General features: G+C 42.1%; 1 protein-coding gene across 1 annotated transcript in view; it reads right to left on the bottom strand.

Annotated features, from left to right (window-relative positions):
- mogat3a (monoacylglycerol O-acyltransferase 3a) overlaps positions 1 to 22,650 on the bottom strand; it is a 45,718-nt gene that overhangs the window by 4,146 nt on the left and 18,922 nt on the right. The window contains exons 2-5 of the mRNA XM_068042133.1: positions 22,272 to 22,450; positions 15,387 to 15,591; positions 13,547 to 13,721; positions 3,581 to 3,780 (exon numbers count right to left, since the gene is read on the bottom strand). Of these exons, the coding sequence (XP_067898234.1) occupies positions 3,581 to 3,780; positions 13,547 to 13,721; positions 15,387 to 15,591; positions 22,272 to 22,450 (759 nt within the window). The remainder of the gene's footprint in view (positions 1 to 3,580; positions 3,781 to 13,546; positions 13,722 to 15,386; positions 15,592 to 22,271; positions 22,451 to 22,650) is intronic.

Raw genomic sequence — 22,650 nt, 5'->3', positions numbered from 1 at the left:
TCGGCCAATCTTTGTGTCATCTGCGAACTTACTGATCCTACCCCCCTACATAGTCATCTATGTCGTTTATATAAATGACAAACAATAGGGGACCCAGCACAGATCCCTGTGGTACGCCACTGGACACTGGCTTCCAGTCACTAAAACAGCCGTCTGTCATCACTCTCTGTCTCCTACAGCTAAGCCAATTTTGAATCCACCTTATCAAGTTACCCTGTATCCCATATGCATTTGCTTTCTTGATAAGTCTCCCATGTGGGACCTTGTCAAAGGCTTTGCTGAAATCCATGTAAACTACATCAACTGAACTACCCTCATCGACACACCTGGTCACATGCTCCAATAATTCAATCAAATTTGTTAGGCATGACCTCCCTCTGACAAAGCCATGCTGACTATTCCTAATCAAATTTTGCCTCTCCAAGTGGAGATAGATTCTCTCCTTCAGAATTTTCTCCAATGGTTTCCCTACCACTGACGTGAGACTCACTGGTCTGTAGTTCCCTGGCTTATCTCTACAACCTTTCTTAAATAGTGGGACCACATTAGCTATTCCCCGGTCCTCTGGCACCTCCCCCGTGGCCAGAGAGAAATTAAAAATTTGGGTCAGAGCCCCTGCAATCTCCACCCTTGCCTCCCACAGCATCCTGGGACACAAATTGTCCGGACCTGGAGATTTGTCCACTTTTTAGCCTGCCAAAACCTCCAATACCTTGTCACTCCCTTTGCTCAAGAACCTCACAGTCTCTCTCTCTGAGTTCCATATCTACATCCTCATTCTCTTGGGTCAAGACAGATGTGAAGTATTCGTTCAACACCCTACCAATGTCCTCTGGCTCCACCCACAGATTTCCCCCTCGGTCCCTAATGGGTCCTACTCTTTCCCTGGTTATCCTCTTCCCATTGATATACTTATAGAATATCTTGGGATTTTCCCTACTTTTACCAGCCAGAGCTTTCTCATATCCCCTCTTTGCTCTTCTAATTGCTTTCTTAAGCTCCATCCTACACTTTCTGTACTCCACTAATGCTTCCGTTAATTTGCTCTCCTTGTATTTGCTAAAAGCTTCTCTTTTCCTTCTCATCGTACCCTGAATGTTTCTGGTCATCCATGGTTCTCTGGGCTTGTTGCTCCTACCTGTTACCCTAGAGGGAACATGTTGGGCCTGTCACCTCCCCATTTCCTTTTTGAATGCCCCCCACTGCTCTTCTGTAGATTTCCCGACAAGTAACTCTTTCTAGTCTACCTTGGCCAGATCCTGCCTTATTTTACTAAAATTCGTTCTCCCCCAATCCAAAACCTTTTTTTGCAACTTGTCTATTTCTTTCTCCATAACAAGCTTAAATTGTACCATGTTGTGGTCGCTATCACCAAAATGCTCCCCCACCAACACATCAACCACCTGTCCGGCTTCATTCCCCAGAATTAGGTCCAGCACTGCACCCTCCCTTGTTGGATCCTCTACATATTGAGCTAAGAAGTTCTCCTGTATACATTTTAAGAACTCCACTCCATCTAAGCCCTTAACACGATGACTTTCCCAATTAATGTTGGGAAAGTTGAAATCACCTAATATAATTACTCTATTATTATTTTTACACACCTCTGTGAATTGTGCACATATTTGCTCCTCAATTTCCTGCTGACTATCTGGGGGTCTATAATAAACACCCAGCAATGTGGCTGTCCCTTTTTTATTGCTAAAATCTACCCATAAAGCTTCATTTGATGCCCCCTGGTAATGGTGCAACATTAAGGGAGTTTTTTTTATAATTCTGAAACCTCTTCAATCTAATGTTAAAATAATAATAGAAGCATTGATATAATTCTGCAGTTGAGAATTTTTATGATTCTGAATTTAAACAAAGGCACAGGACTGAAAAATTGAAAATATGCTGATTTTGTTCTGAAAGTGATTAATCTAGAAGCCAACTGATTTTTCTGCTGCTGTTAAACAGTACTTTTGACTGTTGCAGCAGCATAAAGACACAGATGCTCTGGAAGGGGCTAATCAGTGGATCAATGGATAAAGCATGTCTGCCATTTTGAGGCCTGGGTTTCATTTGCATGCAGCTGGTTGGCTGCGAGTGCCAAACTAGTGCCGTGAGGTAGCTCGCTGGTTGAGAAGGGCAGGAAGTTGGCTGGCTTATACATGAAGTAGACCAACAGTTGGAAGTAGGGGTGAGAGGTGGCAATGCTAAGGGGGTGTGGGGGGGCCTTGCACAAAGTTTTTTTTGTGGGTTCAGGAAAAGCACTAATGCTCTTCCTAGGCCCTCAAAGTGGAAGTTTTAAAAAGTTACTTTGTTTATTTTCCATGTGTCTCCAGTGATTGTTTTAAGGATGGCTGGTTAGGCCACTCAACAACAATACAAAAGTATGCCAAGGGACCCCAATTTCCATGAGACCTATCCTGTCTCAGGACCCTACCCAAAATGACAGCAGTTGAAGCACCATCATAAATGGGGATGATAAGTGACCTGATGCCAGTTTCAGGCCACTTTTCCGCTCACTCTCCGTTTACGCCAGATAGTGGTACTGAATTCAGTTCCAATTATTGCATGTGTGTATGAAAGAGGCCAGTGTGAGAGGAAAAAAGACTTTTCAACTCCATTGTAGCTTTTACAGAGCAGTAATGGAAGGCCTGGGCACAGTTATTCTTTTGGATGAAGACAATGGCCCAGATTTTGCTGGTGCAGCACATCTCATGTTGTGTCCAGTTGGTTAGATCCTTTCCCTCAACCTTCAGCTCGAAAACAATTTTTCTTTGCAAGTTGCTGGAAGTGCAAACTGATAATGGCACTGCGAGGTCAACAGGGCATCTGGGACCTTGGTGAACAAGCAGACCAATAGCCTATCTCTTTAACCAATGAGTATTAAGGATTGAGAAAGTAACAGAAATGATGGAGAAAGAAATAGGGTGAATTAGAGGGAATCAGGTACAATAAGCAAATTAAAGAGGAAATAAAGATTGCATTGTGAGGGCAAATAAAGGGACAGAAAGGAAAAGTAAAGAAACATTTGTTAAAAAATTAAATCTCTAACAACAATTTACTACCAGTAGGAATGAGTCTCCACAGTTTCAATTGTTGTCTCTCTGGGCCTGAGAGGTTAAGTAGCATTTTATTAAAACTCGGGGAGGTTGAGGACAAGCTGCCATTTGCACAAGACAAATGTGAAATGTTGCAAATCATCCAGCAACTTGTGGCAATTTCTCAAAACTGCTATTCGGTAACATTGTAGTTTTTGTGGTGAAGTAAACCAACAAAGACTAGAGTGAAACCCAGCCTTCACTGACATTCAAACATACTTAGCAACATTAGACCCCTGAAAAGCATTTCATTGAAAATTGCATGACAATCTCTTTTATTGGCAGCAATGATATGACCACTTCCACTCCACAGGAGCACATCTTGTTAAGCATTTCCAAAGGCTGTGTCCAAGGCCATCCTACCCTCCCAGATTTGCTGATGAATCTGTTTAATCACTGTTTCATCACCACATCCGGTCTGTGCTTTAAAAAAAAGTCCTGAAATACTCAAATAACTTTGGTAGTGACAATGTTTTCTGATTTTTTCCTACCTATTGTGTAAATAGGTTTCCTGTATGGTAGCAGCCCAAAACTGTACTGGAAGACACCCCTGGCATGAAACAGTGGCAGTGTAAATCCCACAATCTTCTGTAGTCGCTCCTGCATTGCCCGAAGAATCGATCCTTTTGGATTGTTTACCTGATTAAAGAGTGCATTTTCCCCAAAGGAAAAGACTGGGACCAGATGTGCCCTGAAGAGAGATGAGTATTAATGTACATGTATAAATTTAGGTTTCATGATTTGAAGTTTTACCTAATACAGAATGCACAATGTAAGGTGGTGAGATTAAATCTAGCTCTCTTAACTGTTTTATCCAATGACAGTGTTACAAACTTGGGTCTTGCTTTAGATTATCTTTTGGGTTCAGTGGTCAGTCCCATAAGCAGTCCTTGCATCTTATATTCAGAGAGGTAACTGATCTGCCAAATATCTAACTATACAGTAGCAAACTCAGAGACATAATGATCTAAGCTGGATATTTGTTTCTTTCATACAATTCCAAGTATGCTTCTCCAATCTTTTAAATGGTAGATCAAGAAAAAGTTGGGTAACATGAGGCCAGAATAAAATCTTAATCAGTTTATTCCTCAGGCAGCAAGTCTACAGACAGAGCAACAGTTATAAACAGACTCACTTATTTCAATCTGCACAACCTACCTTTATGTAATAATATACAATAAAGCAATGAAACACTATACTTCCTCACATCAGTGGGACATATTGCAAAGTAATTTGAATTACTTTTTGCATTTTACCCTTCAGAGTCTGGCAAAATATCCCACTAGCTTTCTGATTAAGAAACTCACTTGAGTGTCTGTTTCTGTCCCTATTTTTATCTCACTCTTTTGACAACCATAGGGGAGAGTCTCTTTAAGAATAAAAAACAATGTAGCTCTTTTTAAAACCATCTTTCTTGGAAAAAGTGCTAAACAAAAACCTTGAAAATGACAAGGAGGTACAATTTTCATTTTATTTGAATGATTGCTGTTCTGGTCTTTTCAAAAAATGATTAAATACTCATGATCTCTTATTCTTTCACATTTTGACATTGATATTACTATATTAAAAGTGCTAGTAGGAATAAAATTAAGCATGTTAATTTAACACACAGTTGGTATACAACCTGGATCATAGCAACAAGAGAAGCACTCAGGGTGAAGAGGTGGGAGGGTGGTGGGCTAGGTGGTGGTTGTTAGAGGAAGCATTGTCCGGAGGTGGTGGAAGCAGGTACAATAGCGATGTTTGAGAGGCATCTTGACAAATACATGAATAGGATGGGAATAGAGGGATACGGACCCCGGAAGTGTAGAAGGTTTTAGTTTAGGCAGGCATCAAGATCGGCGCAGGCTTGGAGGGCCGAATGGCCTGTTCCTGCGCTGTACTGTTCTTTGTTCAATGGGGTTGTCTCTGAACTTCCCTCTGAATTCAGTTATCAAAGGCAATTAGGGATGGGCAACAAATGCTGTCTTTGCCAGCGACGCCCACATCCCATGAAAGGAATAAATAAAAAAAGAAAATGATTGCGCCATCCCACTTTCCCGTCAACCTTCCTGCCCAATGTGTCCGCTGAGGGCTAATCTTGCCAATATTTCGCCTTGACCTGACCCCACCACTCCTCTGGTATTTTCTCCTCTTTTGAGCATCTCACCTTGTTCCACCCCTCTCACCTCTCATTCAAAATCATAATTTTCTACCAGCCTCCAAAGAAATGATAAAAATGTTCTCAGCGAGATATCTTCACTGCTTTCCTCCCTCAGCCTCTACACTAAATGACTTCTCATCCTCATTGATTTCAACCTCTATCTTAACTCATCATGCTATCTTTCCTCTGAGTTCACTGCTCTCTCATCCTACCTAAATCTCTCCCTTCATGTAAACTCCCCAACCCATCCATATTCATGTCCAACCCCTTGCCATCTCACATGGTCTTGCTAATTCCAACACATCAATCATAGATAAGACCAACCCTGATCACTTCCTTGCATCACACTCCACCTACATCCCCCTTCCATGCCCCAACCCTACTTTCTTCTGTATCCACCCCTGGTAAAACCTATCCCCAGTTCACTTACAACTGCACTTTCAAAATCCCAATTGTCTAGCCTTTGGCCCTCCGTTCACCACAGCATTTCTACAGCTACTGATTTGTTAAACTGCACCCTCACCTTCACCTTTGAGTCATAAAATCAGAGTCATTTAGGGCAAAAAAGGCGGCCATTTGGCCCATCAACTCGATGCCCTAGTCCCCTGTAAAACCATTACTCTCTCTCACCCTGGCTGCTCCCCCTGGTATGACCCTCATCTCTGCTCCCTTAAGTAGAAGGGATGCAGACTTGAAATGATATGGTGTACAACTGGTTCAGCCATGCCCTGCCAGATCTGGCTGGATTGTAGTCTTGGGTCCTGCTCTCATCTGCTAAAACTGCTCACATCATCCTGGAATGCAAAGATAGCTCCCAGCTTCTCTTCACTGCAAATGATCTTCTTAAACCCTCTCCCTATGTCCTGTACCCGCACCTGCACCTCCAACAATAAGGCGAGGAACTCAGACTTCTTTGTCACTAAGATCAAGACCATCCAATCAGCTGCATCTGCCACATATCTCACTTTCACTAGCCCACAGGCCAAACTTCCTCCGAAGTTCCTTGTTGCCCTAGCCTCCAACTCACATCTTTCTTTAGTTTCTCTCCCCTCATGTCCTCTCTGAGCTCATCTTGTCCATGAAAATCACTTCCTGCTTCTCAATCATTAAACTGCTGACCACCCAACCTCCCCTCCTGGTTCCCATGTTAGACAATATTGTTAAAGGTTCTCTCTCTTTGAGTGTTGTCCCTTTCTCCTTTAAATGTGCCGTTATCAGCACTGTCCTCAAAAAGCCAACCCTTGACCCCACCATCCTTGCAAACTACCACCCAATCTTTAACTTCCCTTTCCTCTCCAGACTCCTTGAACATGTTGTCACCTCTCAAATCCATGCCCATCTTTGCTGGAACTCCATGTTTGAATCCCCCAATTAGGTTTCCGCCCCTGCCACAGTACAGAAACGGCTCTTATCAAAGATAAAAATGACATCCTATGTAACTGTGACAAAGGTAAACTATCCCTCCTCATCCTTCTCGACATGTCTGCAGCCTTTGACACAGTTGACCACCATCCTCCTCCAACACCTCACCGTTGTCATCCAGCTGGGTGGGACTGTTCTCACCTGGTTCGATTCTTTTCTAATCATAACCAGAGCAATGGCTTCTCTTCCCACTCCCACACTGTTACCATGGGTGTCTCCCAAGGATCGATGGCTCCCTTCTATTTCTCATCTACATGCTACCACTCAGTGACATCATCCATGTATGCTGACGACACCCAGCTCTACATCACCACCACCTCTCTCAACTCCTCCGCTGTTGCTAAGTTATCAAACTGTTCATCCAACATCCAATACTGTACGAGCAGAAATTCTCTCCAATTAAATATTGGGAAGACTGAAGGCATTGGGCTGAATTTTACCAGCCCTTCGACGCTGTGGGTTGTGGCGGGTAGGCCCGTAAAATGCTAGCGGGAGCGGCCAGCCACGACCCACGACACTGAGAAGGCCCCGCCAGATATTAGTGGCAGTGGCGAGGCCTTGGTGTGGCCCCTGGAGCCTTCATTAAAATATTGAAATTAGCCACATTAACATGCAAATGAACCTACCTGCCACTGCTGGCTGTCCAATGCTGAATTTACAGCCAACCGGCTGCTGCTCACACGCCTTCAGAACTCCTAGAAGAGACACTGGTGGGGAGGGGGGAGGAATAGAATTATCAGGGTTGGGGGTGGGGGGGGGGGGGCAGGGAGTGGGGAAAACTATTCCTATAGATTGTGGGGATGGTGGGAAGGGTTGCGGGTCAAAGATACTGAAATTCGGAGGGGAAAGTTCAGAATTTCAATAAGTGTATTTCTGAGGGGATAGGTCAATTTATGTGTTTAGGACTGAGTGTGGGGGTTGGGATAGGGGATTCAATGTTACATTTAATGTTTATTAATGTTTTTAAGCTCACTGGCATCTTTAAATATTCTTAAATATATCCTGAAGACCTTGAAGCCTATAAAAATGGCGCCGGCGCTTGCATGTTGGTGCCGGACCCCATTGCCGGGAATGTGGCAGCTGCCCCCTCGATGTCATTGGGAGCGGACGCTCCGCCCCCTCTATTTAAATCAGCCCCCACGCGTAATATCATGGGGGCTGTGCAGCAGCACTTCCTTGTTGGAAGGCCACCCTCCTCAAAGCACGTCGCTGCAGAGCACACTGATAAAATTCAGCCCATTGTTTTCAGAGCACACTCCAAACTCCATTCTCTAGTAATTCACTCCATCCCTCTCCCTGGCAACTATTTAAGACAAAACCAGTTTGTTCACAATCTTGGTGTCATATTTAATCCCAAAATTAGCTTATGACAATATATGTGCACCATCAGTAATCCCACCTATTTCCACATCCGTAACATCAACCAGCTTCCCCCTGTCTCAGCACATCTGGTGCTGAAACCCTCATTCATGCCTTTGCTATCTCTAGACTTGACTATTTCAATGCAATCCTGGCTGGTCTCCCACATTTTACACTCCATAAGCTTGAGGTCGTTCAAATTCTGTTGCCCATGTGTTAACTCGCATAAAGTCCCGTTTACCTATCACCCTTGTGCTCACTGACTTACATTGGCTGCCAGTCAAGCAACATCTTTATTTTAAAAGTCTCATCCTTGTTTTCAAATCATTCCAAAGCCTACCTTCTCTAGTTAGCCACGGTTTGACCACTTTTCCAAAGGTGTTTTTATTCCTTGAGGGAACATATATTTGTGGAGAATTATGAATTATTTCTTTAAACAAAGAACAAAGAACAGTACAGCACAGGAACAGGCCATTCGGCCCTCCAAACCTGCGCCGATCTTGATGCCTGCCTAAACTAACACCTTCTGCACTTCCGGGGCCCATATCCCTCTATTCCCTTCCGAGTCATGTATTTGTCAAGATGTCTCTTAAACGTCGCTATCGTATCTGCTTCCACCACCTCCCCGGCAGCAAGTTCCAGGCATTCACCACCCTCTGTGTAAAAAAACCTGCCTCGCACATCCCCTCTAAACTTTGCCCCTCGCACCTTAAATCTATGCCCCCTAGTAATTGACTCTTCCACCCTGGGAGAAAGCTTCTGACTATCCACTCTGTCCATGCCGCTCATAACTTTGTAAACCTCTATCATGCCGCCCCTCCACCTCCGTCGTTCCAGTGAAAACAATCCGAGTTTTTCCAACCTCTCTTCATAGCTAATGCCCTCCAGACCAGGCAACATCCTGGTAAACCTCCTCTGTACCCTCTCCAAAGCCTCCATGTCCTTCTGATAGTGTGGCAACCAGAATTGCACGCAATATTCTAAGTGTGGCCTAACTAAGGTTCTGTACAGCTGCAACGTGACTTGCCAATTTTTATACTCTATGCCCCGACCGATGAAGGCAAGCATGCCGTATGCCTTCTTGACTACCTTATCCACTTGCGTTGCCACTTTCAGTGACCTGTGGACCTGTACACCCAGATCTCTCTGCCTGTCAATACTCCTAAGGGTTCTGCCATTTACTGTATACCTCCCACCTGCATTAGACCTTCCAAACTCCATTACCTCACATTTGTCTGGATTAAACTCCATCTGCCATTTCTCCGCCCAAGTCTCCAGCCGATCTATATCCTGCTGTATCCTCTGACAATCCTCATCATTATCCGCAACTCCACCAATCTTTGTGTCGTCCGCAAACTTACTAATCAGACCAGCTACATTTTCCTCCAAATCATTTATATATACTACAAACAGCAAAGGTCCCAGCACTGATCCCTGCGGAACACCACTAGTCACATCCATCCATCCAGAAAAACACCCATCCACTGATACCCTCTGTCTTCTATGACCGAGCCAATTCTGTATCCATCTTGCCAGCTCACCTCTGATCCTGTGTGACTTCACCTTTTGTACCAGTCTGCCATGCGGGACCTTGTCAAAGGTTTTACTGAAGTCCATATAGATAACATCCACTGCCCTTCCTTCATCAATCACCTTCGTCACTTCCTCAAAAAACTCAATCAAATTAGTAAGACACGACCTCCCCTTCACAAAACCATGCTGTCTCTCGCTAATAAGTTCGTTCGTTTCCAAATGGGAGTAAATCCTGTCCAGAATAATCCTCTCTAATAGTTTCCCTATCACTGACGTAAGGCTCACCGGCCTATAATTTCCTGGATTATCCCTGCCACCCTTCTTAAACGGTTTTCCATTTCTTATGTGCCGTTACATCTTTTAATCTAATTTCCCAATCTGTTTCAGCCAACTCCATAATTTGCTTAAAACCCTAGTTTCAGACTTAACACGCATTACTCCTAAACTTAATATGAAATTGTATCATATTATGGTCATTCTTCCCCAGATATCCTTTATTATAATATTACTAACTAACCTTGTCTAATTGCACAGTACTAGATCCAAAATAACCTGTTTCCCAGTCAATTCTCCACACATTGTTTTGAAAAACTGTCTCAAATGAATTCCATGAACTTGTCCCTCAAGGTAATTTTGACAATTTGGTTTGCCCAGTCTCTGTGAAGATTAACGTCCCCCTCCTTCCGAATCCAAGGAAACTGAAACTAATTGTAGCATCCTTACTGTTGCCCTAGCTGAGATCAGCTAAATGGACTGAGGACTGAATTTTACAGGCCCCTTGACGCTGCGGGTTGCGGCGCGGGGGCCAGTAAAACCCTGTGGAAAGAGACCCGCCTCAACCCACGACGTCAAGAAGGGCCCGCTGCATATTACCAGAGGCGGGAGGACCTCGGTGCGCCTCCCCCCCCCCCCCCCCCCCCATGCCACCAGGTGGCAGGCCCTTCATATACATACGCAAACCGTACCAAATGAGATGCAAATAAACTTACCTGCAAGCGGCAGCCATCCCACACCGGTATTATGGCCGCTGGTCATGTTCCGCGCGCCTTCGGAACTCCACGCAGAGTTCCGTGCGCGAACCTGGTGGGGAGGGGGAGCAATAGAATTGTTGAGATGCTGTAACCCAGCTATTTACTGATACTCCCTAACAGCAGTTACTCACCAACCAATCACCTTACAACTTTCCTGTGATGTCACTGTTCACTTTTTTTTTCAAATTCAGGCATGCCTGACTCCTGTCCGCTGCTCTCCCAGAAGGTAAGATTAGGCAGAGTCAACACAATTTTATGAAAGGCAAATCAGACTTGACAAATCTATTAGAGTTTTGAAGGTGTAACTAGCAGGGTAGATAAGGGGGGAACCAGTGGATGTTGTATATTTGGATTTTCAGAAGGCATTTATTAATAGGTTGTCACACAAGATTAGGGTTCATGGGATTGGGGTCATATATTAGCATGGATTAAGGATTGGTTAATAGTCAGAAAACAGAGCAGGCATAAATGAGTCATTTTCAGGATGGCAGGATGTGACTAGTGGAGTGCCACAAGGATCATTGCTTGGTCCTCAGCTATTTCAATCTATAGCAATGACTTAGATGAGGAAAACAAATGTAATATAACCAAGCTGACATTACAAAGCTAGGTAGGAAAGTAGGCTGTGAGTAGACGTAAAGAGGCTGCAAAAGGATCTTCTTCTTTGGTCTCCTTGTCTCGAGAGACAATGGGTAAGCGCCTGGAGGTGGTCAGTGGTGTGTGGAGCAGCGCCTGGAGTGGCTATAAAGGCCAATTCTAGAGTGACAGGCTCTTCCACAGGTGCTGCAGAAAAATGTGTTTGTCGGGGCTGTTACACAGTTGGCTCTCTCCTTGCGTATCTGTCTTTTTTCCTGCCAACTGCTAAGTCTCTTCGACTCGCCACACTTTAGCCCCGCCTTTATGGCTGCCCGCCAGCTCTGGCGAATGCTGGCAACTGACTCCCACGACTTGTGATCAATGTCACAGGAATTCATGTTGCGTTTGCAGACGTCTTTAAAGCGGAGACATGGACGGCCGGTGGGTCTGATACCAGTGGCGAGCTCGCTGTACAATGTGTCTTTGGGGATCCTGCCATCTTCCATGCGGCTCACATGGCCAAGCCATCTCAAGCGCCGCTGACTCAGTAGTGTGTATAAGCTGGGGATGTTGGCCGCCTCGAGGACTTCTGTGTTGGCGATACGGTCTTGCCACCTGATGCCAAGTATTCTCCGGAAGCAGCGAAGATGGAATGAATTGAGACGTCACTCTTGGCTGACATACGTTGTCCAGGCCTCGCTGCCAGAGAGCAAGGTACTGAGGACACAGGCTTGATACACTTGGACTTTTGTGTTCCGTGTCAGTGCGCCATTTTCCCACACTCTCTTGGCCAGTCTGGACATAGCAGTAGAAGCCTTTCCCATGCGCTTGTTGATTTCTGCATCGAGAGACAGGTTACTGGTGTTAGTTGAGCCTAGGTAGGTGAACTCTTGAACCACTTCCAGAGCGTGGTCACCAATATTGATGGATGGAGCATTTCTGACGTCCTGCCCCATGATGTTCGTTTTCTTGAGGCTGATGGTTAGGCCAAATTCATTGCAGGCAGCCGCAAACCTGTCGATGAGACTCTGCAGGCACTCTTCAGTGTGAGATGTTAAAGCAGCATCGTCAGCAAAGCGGAGTTCCCTGATGAGGACTTTCCGTACTTTGGACTTCGCTCTTAGACGGGCAAGGTTGAACAACTGCCCCCTGATCTTGTGTGGAGGAAAATTCCTTCTTCAGAGGACTTGAACGCATGTGAAAGCAGCAAATCATAAGCTGCAAAAGGATATAGACCGGTTAAGTGGGTAACCAGGTGCCAGATGGAGTATAATGGTAAAAAAAGTGTGACATTATCCACTTTAGTATCAAAAATTGTAAAGCAGAATATTGTTTGAAAGTTGAGAGACTAGTAAATGATGGGATGTAGAGAAATTTGGATGTCTTTGTACACAAATCACAGAATGTTAGCAGGTACAGCATGCAATTGGGAAGGCATATGTTATTTTAGCTTTTATCGCAAGGGATTTGGAGTATAAGAGTAAGGGAGTCTTGATACATTTAAATAGGGCTTTGGTGAGACCAAACCTGAAGTACCCTGTACAGTTTGGTATCCTTACCTAGGGAAGGATATACTTGCCTTAGAAAGGGTGCAATGAAGATTCAGTCACTTGATTCCTGGGATGAAAGGGCTCTCCTATGAAGACCGATTGAGTTGAATGGGCCTATATTCTCTGGTGTTTAGAAGAATAAGAGATGATCTCATTGTAACGTATACAATTTTTTAGAGGACTTGACTGGATAAATGCTGAGAAGCTGTTTCCTTTGGCTGGAAAGTCTAGAACGAGGGACATAATTTCAGGAGAAAGGATCGGCCATTTAAGACTAAAATAAAGAGCAATTTCTTCACTCAGAAGGTTGTAAATCTTTGGAATTCTCTACCATAGAGGACTGCAGATGCTCAGTTATAGAGTATATTCAAGACTGAGATTGATACATTTTTGGTCATTAAAAGAATCAAGGGATATGGGTGGGAAAGTGGAGTTGATGTAAAATTCAACTGTGATCTTACTGAATTCTGGAGCAGGCTCGAGAAGCCATGTGGTCTACTCCTTCTGCTATTTCCTGCTCCTGATTTCTACCCAATGATGTTTGCTGAAAATTCTTTATTTATTAATATTGGATGCAAACCAGATTCCACTTGGCTATGATCCCCCACACACCTTCACCCCATAATTCTAGGTCTACACGTGAAGAATTACCATGCATTCAAGGTACTGGAGTGCTACCAAACCTTTGGAATCATATTTTAGCAAGAAGCAACACTTTTGGAAGAAATTGGGGTCACTAACAATTAACTAGTTAATAACTGAGTTATCAAAGTCCTATATGTAGATCAACAAGGACAATATTTTAAAAAGGACAACATTTTTCCATGCAGAAAGTCTACGTACCCACGTTTTATAGCCAATTTAATAAATCCTTTCCTGTTAAGGGTTCTCAAAGTAAGTGCTCCAGGTCTGGCATCCAGAGATTCCTCAGCACCACCAATTACAATGACAGCCACATTCCCACCTCCCTTCCTGCTTAGAATGTGAGAAACGCTGCTTTTCACAGATGAGACTAGACCTACAACAAACAAAGTAGAAAAACGTTCTTGCTGTTTATTGAAGCCAAATAAAAGAAAGTCTCCATTGGAAACATCATTATAAACATCAAATCTAAAATAAAAACAATCTACACATGGTACATTGGTGACACAGAGTTTCTGCTTGTTTCCACTGGTTTTGTATAAAGATTCCAGCGCAATCTGGGAGGAATCGACCAAACCAGTGCAAAAAATGGGGAATTTAAAACATAGGTAAACTATGCCCAAAATATTTATGTTCACATTCATGGTCTCCTGTTATCTGCAAGCTTTTACACTGATTCAAGATTCAATTTGTCTGAATTAGGCCTTGCCCCCAGGTTGAAGTTGAGAGGTTGCATTGGTTCGAGGAGGCTCTTCAAATTGTACTAATTTTCTTAGGTGCACAGGCATTAGTAAGCACGTTTTAAAAGTTTACTCATATCAAAAAGTATTTAGTTTACTACCAAAGTGACTAGTGTATACCAATGAAACTATTAAATGGTTCACAATTTTTTTTAAAAGTTATTTTCAGTGATTTAAAATCAGATTACTCACTAACGGAGGTCTGAGCACCTTTATTAAAAATGCTTATTTTTGATGATAAATCCATTTTCAGCATCAATTACTAAATCAAGGAGTACTACTTAATGGAAAAAAAATAATGTTCGATGACATTACCCCATTGTGCTGGTTCATGGAAAATTTTACATTTGTAATTATGCAAAAGAATTTTAGCAGAAACTTGAAGCATAACTTAACCAGTGCAATTTCAAATATATTTTGGGTGCAATTTCCCTGATTTTCCACAATGGTGAGATTGGAGATGTGTACTCTGGCCCAGATACAGGCAGGAGGGAGTGGGGAAGAGGTGTAGCAGCTGGGAAACCCAGAGTTCCTCCTGAATTTAACTTGGGGGTGGGTGGGTGTCAGGGGGAGCATTCCGGTTGAATCCAACCTTTCTCACCTCCCTTTAGTTGCCAGGTTTCCCAAGCCCTAGGTGACTCTGCCTGCAGGCAGTAAATGTAAAACATAGCAAATATTTGAGACTCTCAGAAATATTTAAATTAGGGACTGGTTGATCTCCAGCTCACCTCCGTTAAAATCAGGTGGCTGTACTGAAGCTGGTTGGCGTCAGATTTCCCATTTTTGAACTTTTAACATTCCCATCACTCTCCAGCCCATCCTGTGGGGTTAAATTTACTCCCTGTAAATCTTGTTCTCTTGCATGCCAATCTTGCAGTTGCTAGCTTACTCCAAATTTTGTCAATTTTTTGCTTAGAATATGCCTTAACAAGCAGGGTGGCAAATCAAGCATTCAGGGCTGAGCTGAGGGTTGACGACACTTTTGCCAAATGGAGCCATGGAAGGGCCTAAAGGAATGGAATTAAACTTTAGTCTACAATTATTTTAAGGTATTGTGTCCTTTTTCAAGTTTCGATTGTCAGTTCTCTGTGTATGATTTATAAATTCAGGTCACTTCAAGTGGTGATTTAAATAATTTAAGAATAAAATAATTATTCATGTTTAATTTTGCGGAATATGAGGGCATAAAATAAGCTAAAGAAGCTAACCCAGAATTTTGAATTTACTGAACAATCCTGGGTTTGAATTAGACTGGAGATAACAAATCTTTGTAAACATAAACAAATAATATAAACCATTACCTGCACACATAATGTAATCCCTGTAAAAAGGAACCTTGAACCAGAATGGCAGAATGCATAGATAGGACATCAAACCTGGAAACAAATACTGAAAGCCTGTAGCCTGACTGCAAAAGTTTCCAAAAGCTCCAACTGCAAGCACCCCATGAGGATGAAATCCAAACAAATAGTTGTGCTGTGGATCTAGATCAGTTGTTTTCACCAGCTTGTAATGGAGAGAAATCAGAATCAATCCAATTAACTATAAATAATAACAAGAGATTGCTTCAACAAACATACAAGTAAATGCTTCAGAATATTAAAACATTTGCATAAATCATTCAAGAGAAAAAGAGCAATGAAAAACAGATACCCTTTGTACAGGTCACAAAAAAGGCTTACTTGTTCTGAATGAATCAGACATGAATACAGTCATATTGTAAAAGATTCCAACATTTGAAGAATATATTTTGGGGACTGTGTGGTACAGCAGGTTAGTATATTCTCAACACTGGGGCTTTGGTTCAAATCCAGCCTGAACTACTTTTGCTAGCTGATACAAATGGTCACAGTTTGGTATCAATTTGGCATTGCTACATAGACAGGTCAGGAGCATGACAATGTGGGAAACTGAAATGACAGTAATGACTTTTTTCTGGAGACTATTGAATATGATTATAGTAAAAAATGATCAAGAGTAGAGGAAACCTTTCTTTTTGTTGGATCTTGCTGTCCTTGGGAGTGCCTGATGCTGACACTGGAGGCTGGACATTTCAACAGCATCATTGTGCTGCTGGAAGAAAGGAAGGGGAAGGCCTTTCAGCCACTATACTGTGCATCATTCATAGGATCTGGTAATTTAAGTTTTTAAAAATTAATTCTCAGATGTAGGCATCACTGGCTAGGCCTGCTTTTATTGCCTGTCCCAAAAAACTGAGTGGCTCGCTAGGTCAGTTCAGAGAGCAGTTAAAAGTCAAGCATGCTGGTAGGGGACTGGAATTATACACAGGTCAAATTGTGTGATGGCAGGTTTACTTCCATAAAGGACATCAGTAAACCAGTTCGGTTTTTTCTGGGCAATGCAACAGCTTGTGGTCATTTTTAATTCTGGCAGTTTTATATTTATGTCCAGGTTTTTTAAAAACTGAATTCAAATTCTCTAATTGTCAAGGTGGGATTTGAATTCCTGTTCACCGAATTACTCTTCCAGTAACATAACCACTACTATACTACCATTCTCTAAATAATGAGAGGCATGCTGGTAATGCAAATTTATGATAGTGGAGAGGGGGTGGGGGGAATGTGGGAGGGTGTGTGGAAAATAATGAGGAGGAAGGGGAACATTCCCATTGCTCGCTGAATAGTTGGAACATTGTGGTGGATGAAAAATCAGTGGGAGAGGTGGAGGCCTGCACATTAAACTTGCAACTGCTTAAAGGGATACTGGGAACACTGGAGGGAGAAAGCTGAAGTTCAATGATACCAGATAGACCTGAGGAGACAGCCTTAAACTTCAGGGACTTTCAGCTGGATGTCCTCCCAGTACATATATAGAGCAAGAGAGATAGACTGTTTGGAATTTAGGGCAAACATGAATATTTTGTGCAAGTGGGTGTCTTGCAGTTTGCAATGCAGGAAGACTGGCCTCTTTCGAGCATCCAAGGTCTACTATCTGCTTGCCCTGATAGTTCCTTGAAGTCTCTTTCATTCATAATGCTCACAGTGCTCCAGGATTATATTCCAAACCACTGATCTCAATGGTATGGTCTGTAGACTCTAGTGAAAGGGTACCTTCTAGTTGATCTTCTGCTTTGATGTAGTCTTATCCTGCATTCCTCATTTCCTTTATCTCTTGCTTTTTATATGCCTCAGATAAATGTGGGAATGCTCATCGTGAACACCATGAAAGAAGGGTGACAAGAAAAAGATTTTCTGCCTGAAACTGCTGAAATGCAATGCACAAAATTCTTTCTTAGCAGTGCAGCTGAAAAGTGCTTTGCGTATCCCTTTGGTCAAAGCTGATACTTCAGACAAAGTTGGTGGATGTTGGAAGGCTATAAACTCAACCACTTCCTGCTTTGGTAAATCATGCAGGTAATTTACACCTCTTACTATAGGCTTTATTTAAGTGAAGCAAAATTCTGGTTTAAATGACAGAATTTCCAGCAGGTCAGGTTTTGGCCTCATTATCTTGTCACTGAGATACATCATCATTTTGGGATCAGGTTCACTTTCCAGCTACACCCACTTCCACCAGAGTTTACTATGCATTTTAAAAGACCCATAACTGGCATACATGACTTCAGTCCCCAATTTAAATGGAAGACTAACGTGTAAGGGATGGGTAGGTGGAGGGGTGGAAATGGACAAAGTGGTAAAGGGCAAATTAACTTTGATTTCAGGAAGTTCATCACACAAAGAGTGAGCAACGCTTAGAATGCACTTCCTGGTCAGGCAGTTGGTGCAAAATTTCCTGGAATTGTTTAAGAAGCAGTTGGAGGCTTCGAATGGCCTGTAGAATCCTTCTGCACTGTAATGATTCTGTGATACGTGCTGGTCTGCTGGATGCAAAATTAACAGTCACTTGGACAAATGTGGATTCATTAAGGAAAGCCAGCATGGATTTGTTAAGGGCAAATTATGTTTAACCAACTTGATTGAGGATTTTCGATGAGTTAAGAGAGGGTTTATGAGGGTAATGTGTTTGGTCTTCCAAATGGCGTTTGATAAAGTTCCATATAACAGGCTTGTCAGTAAAGTTAAAGGCAATGTTATAAAAGGGATAGTGGCTGCATGGATACAAAGCTGGGTGAGTGACAGGAAACAGAGAGGAGTGGTGAATGGTTATTTTTTGGACTGGAGGAAGGTATATAGCGGGGTTCCCCAGGGGTCAGTGTTGGGACCCCTGCTTTTCTTCATCTAGATTAATGACTTAAACTTGGGTGTGCAGGGCACAATTTCAAAATTTGTGGATAACATAAAACTTGGAAGTACTGTGAACGCTGAGGAGGATAAATGATAGACTTCAGGAGGACACAGGCTGGACAAATGGCGAATAAAATTTAATGCAGAGAAGTGCGAAGTGACACACTTTGGGAGGAAGAACGAAAAGAGGCAATATAAAATAAAGGATACAATTCTAAAGAAGGTGCAGGAACAACGGGACCTGGGAGTATATATGCACAAATTGTCAAAGATGGCACAGGTTGAGAAAGTGGTTAATAAGGCATATGAGATCCTGGGCTTTATAAATAGAGGCAGAGAGAAGGAAGTTATGGCAAATCTTTAAAGAACACTGGTCTGGCCTCAGCTGGAGTATTGTGTCCAATTCTGGGCACCACACTTTAGGAAGGATGTGAAGGCATTAGAGAAAAGGTTTACAACAATGGTTCCAGAGATGAGGGACTTCAATTGTGTGGAGATGAGAGAAGCTGGGGTTGTTCTCCTTAGAGAAAAGAAGGTTGAGAGAAGATTTCATAGAGGTGTTCAAAATCATGAGGAATCTGTTCAGCATAGATAGTGAGAAACTGTTCCCATTGGCGTAAGTGTCAAGAACTAGAAGACGTCAATTTAGGGTGAATGGCAAAAGAACCAAAGGCAACACACTGAGTGGTTAGGATCTGAATGCACTGTCTAAGTGTCTGGTGGAGATAAATTCAATCATGGTTTTCAAAAGAGTACTGGATAATTATCCGAAGTGAAAACATTTGCAGGTCTACGGGGTAAAGGCAAGGGAGTGGGACTAGGTGTGTTGATCTTGCAGAGAGCTGGCACGGACATGATGGGCCAAATGGTCTCCTTCTGTGTTGTAACTATTCTGATTTCTATGAACTCCAACCCCTTATGCCAAAATAGCACACTTTTACCTTAGAAAGATTATGGAATTTCCAGTCATGGGTACCAAAATACCAAAGCCATTCCCTTACATTGAGAGCCCTCATGTTGGAAAAACGTCACAAAAAATGCGTTACCCCTAGATCATCACAGGGGAGTTGAATGTAAATGACAATAAATTGGGACCGCACATTAAAGGGAGCCTTGTAAGTAGAAATCCTTTGTTTTTTTTTTAAAGTTACAAAATACCCTGAACTATTAGTATAACAAGTTGCTGTTGATAGAAACATGCAAATAGATGGGGCCATAATCTAAATCACAAGACCCTTTCATCCTGTCCATACTTGTTGATTTTTAATTTTAAAATTGTGATTATTAATGAGATCTGAGATAGGCGAGGATATTTTTAGATGCTAGAATAGATTGATTTTTTAAAAATCAAAATTAATAATTGCTAGTATCAATCAGCAAGGCCATTGATTAGTGGTTTTTATGGAAAACTGAATGGAATTGTGGAACAAAGCACCAGCAAAAATCTAGAATATCCTGTTGTCATAGGTAAAATGAATGAAATCCAATTTAGTCAACTCATCATGAACCAGTAGGCTCAAAGCACTGGTTAAAAAAATTCACAGGACAATAAATAGAATTCGCCTAGTGGACATGCCAGTGAGTAAAACTGACAGATCTGAACATTAAATCCCACAGGTCTGAGCTCTCTGCCACTAGCAAAGAAGAAAAGCTACTTTTTTCTTTTTCAATCACTTAAGATTTATTTAAAAATTGAGTAATTTAAACATTGCCCAGATAGATAAAGGTTCTTTTATCACTCCAGTAAATGGTCCCATATGCCAGATCCTTGCATAGTGTGTCTAAAGATTCAAATGTACCATTTTCGAGAGGTGAATTTGAAAAATTGATTATTCTTGAATAAAACTAACCCAATCATCCACCAGGGGTTCTTGTTTGGGTTTGAAGTACTACCTCTCTACTGCTTTTAAAATTCCAGTGCCAAGGAAAATTCCTTTTAAGTAGCTACATGGTTGTTTCCAAAACGCAAACATTTTTGCAAATGCCAGGTATGCTGTAAAGTAAATAACACTTTTTTTAAATCTAGTTCCAAAGTACAGTGTCCAGGTGTGGGTGGATGTAAGAAGAAAGAATTGGCATGTCACCAACATTCAACATTCCATTTCCCTAAATTGAATTTAAAGGAGCACCAAACTAGCATTGAAAAAAAATTCTGAAATTTTTACAAAAAGCTGTTACCAGGCACTAATGGGCCTCCTGATGAGCAATAGGCAATCTAGCCTTCTCCAAGGTGCAATGCTGAAAAGTGAAGGGTGTTTTAATAACTTAAGATGTAACTTCCTTCTGAACTGGCCCAGAATAGTACAGCAGTGATGAACAGATGGCATCTACTGCCTCACATTATTACAACCACTATACTAGCGAAAGGCAAAATTTGTAGCCATCACATAGCAGCCACAAGCAGAGGGGCATAAAGATCCTACTTATCTGGTCACATAAAAACCTCCAGTACGTATGGTCATATTGCTTCACCTGAAGTTTACTTGACACTGTACTATTGCCACAGGCTTCAAGAAAAAATAATAAACACTAGTATCTGCCCAACCCACAAAACAGAAGTCTTTACCTGCATTGTAATAACCTGAGTTTCACAAGATACGTATCAATAACACCCTATGTAACCACATAATAAATCAAGGTGACTAATGTGTTCTCCTTCCTTTACTACAGCATCAATTAAGTATCCAATGTCAGCGACTGTCTCACTTGAAAATGAAGTTTTCTTTATTCAGGTCAAGGATGTTTTATTTTAAAAAGTGGAGGATGTAGACCAGTTCAGTGTCTAGAATTTTCTTTTTAAATTGATTTCTTCATTACTCTCTTATGACATATGTATCACTAATTTGCTCAAATTATGATTGTTATATGAATTTAAGGAAAGTAAGGGTTATTCCAGCTCTAAAGTTCTAATATTTTTCAAGATTCTTCTCTATACAGACTAACAATGCAAGGTTACCTGCTAAAGAAGTTTATCTACAACTGTTATTAGATAACTGCTGACAGTTAACATAATTGGATCAAGAAATGGATCTTTTCTTTTTACCACACAGAGCACTGAAATACTTAGTTTACAAAGCAATCTAACCAGAAACCTGGGCAAGTACAGACAGTTCTAATTTTGTGGCTCAAAGTTCAAAACAATTTGGTTGTTTCCAAATTAGTCAGTGTGTATTTAGCAAGATTTTGGCACTTCTTTAACATCACAATGCTTAATATAAAATTTTGATGACCAAAATGTGAACTTCAAGTCTTCTTTACATCTCGAGTAACTTGATGTCACTTTGATTGAAAACAACTTTTAGGGTTAGCCTATCTCACAAGCACAGCACAAACTAAAGTTGTGGGTCTATTTTAATCCCCAACAGGTTTTGGGCAGGAGGGATAGACGAGTGAAAACTGCACTCGAAATCCTAAGTTTGATGCCCAGGGTAATTTAATTCCCAGGCCTCATCTGCATTCCACAAGTTAGCTGCCTGTCTGAAACAATGGGGAGAGCAGCATTTGGCTGTCAGGTGGAAGTGGCAGTTTGCATGGTCGAACACCGTCGGCAGTTAAATCAGAAGGGAATTTCAGGATGGTCTCGTTAAAGGATTAGTCCAGGACCATGGATTTCTTTGCGAGGCCCAGAGGAACATCCCTGCTCCTCCTGGCCCCACAAAGGAAACATTTCCAGTTACCTTGGAGGGCTATTTCATCCTCCCAATAGCTTCTGACCTGTCTTCACCTGGCAGGAAAGCTATGGTGGCTTCCCCGTTCAAGTCTCAGCTAAAATGTAATTGGGATTTCACTGATGTAATGAGACCCTGATTTCCATAAATTTATGAGGCTCCCACTTGCTTTTGGGCAGGCATCTCAGTCGCTTAGCTGCAGTTAGAACGGCAGCCAGTGGGATTCCAGCAGGAATGGGAGGGGTTCTCTGAAAACACTTTGTCTTTCAAATAAAGTCAGATGAAAGGTTATCCCCAAAGAACACCAACTCACATGAATAGGGAAGTAGTCCCGGAAGTAACTCCAGATAGTCCAGTTTCTGACCCACTCTGACCTCCTTCCACCTTGATTTGGTGTCTCCCAGTCAAGATACAACCAAACAGTGTAAACAGCAGCAATGTACCAGTAACCAGCAAAGATGAGAAACACAAAGACAGCCAGGCAGCATTGACCTGTAAAGAGAGAAAGTTGTAACCAAACTGTAATTAATTCATATTTGTCTCAGCCATAATATGAGATACATATGTCCTGTTCACCTTCAGGAAAATACCTGTGGGACTTTTAAACTTGATGGTCAGGATTCCAAAATGCACAACACTGTTTCTCAATACTTCTAAAATAAAAAGTTGTATTTATATAGCATCTTTCGCGA

This window comes from Heterodontus francisci, chromosome 11, assembly GCF_036365525.1.
Source record: "Heterodontus francisci isolate sHetFra1 chromosome 11, sHetFra1.hap1, whole genome shotgun sequence".
Taxonomy (NCBI): Eukaryota; Metazoa; Chordata; class Chondrichthyes; order Heterodontiformes; family Heterodontidae; genus Heterodontus; species Heterodontus francisci.
The sequence above is the reverse complement of the archived record's forward strand: the minus strand, read 5'-3'. Positions and strand labels throughout refer to the sequence as shown.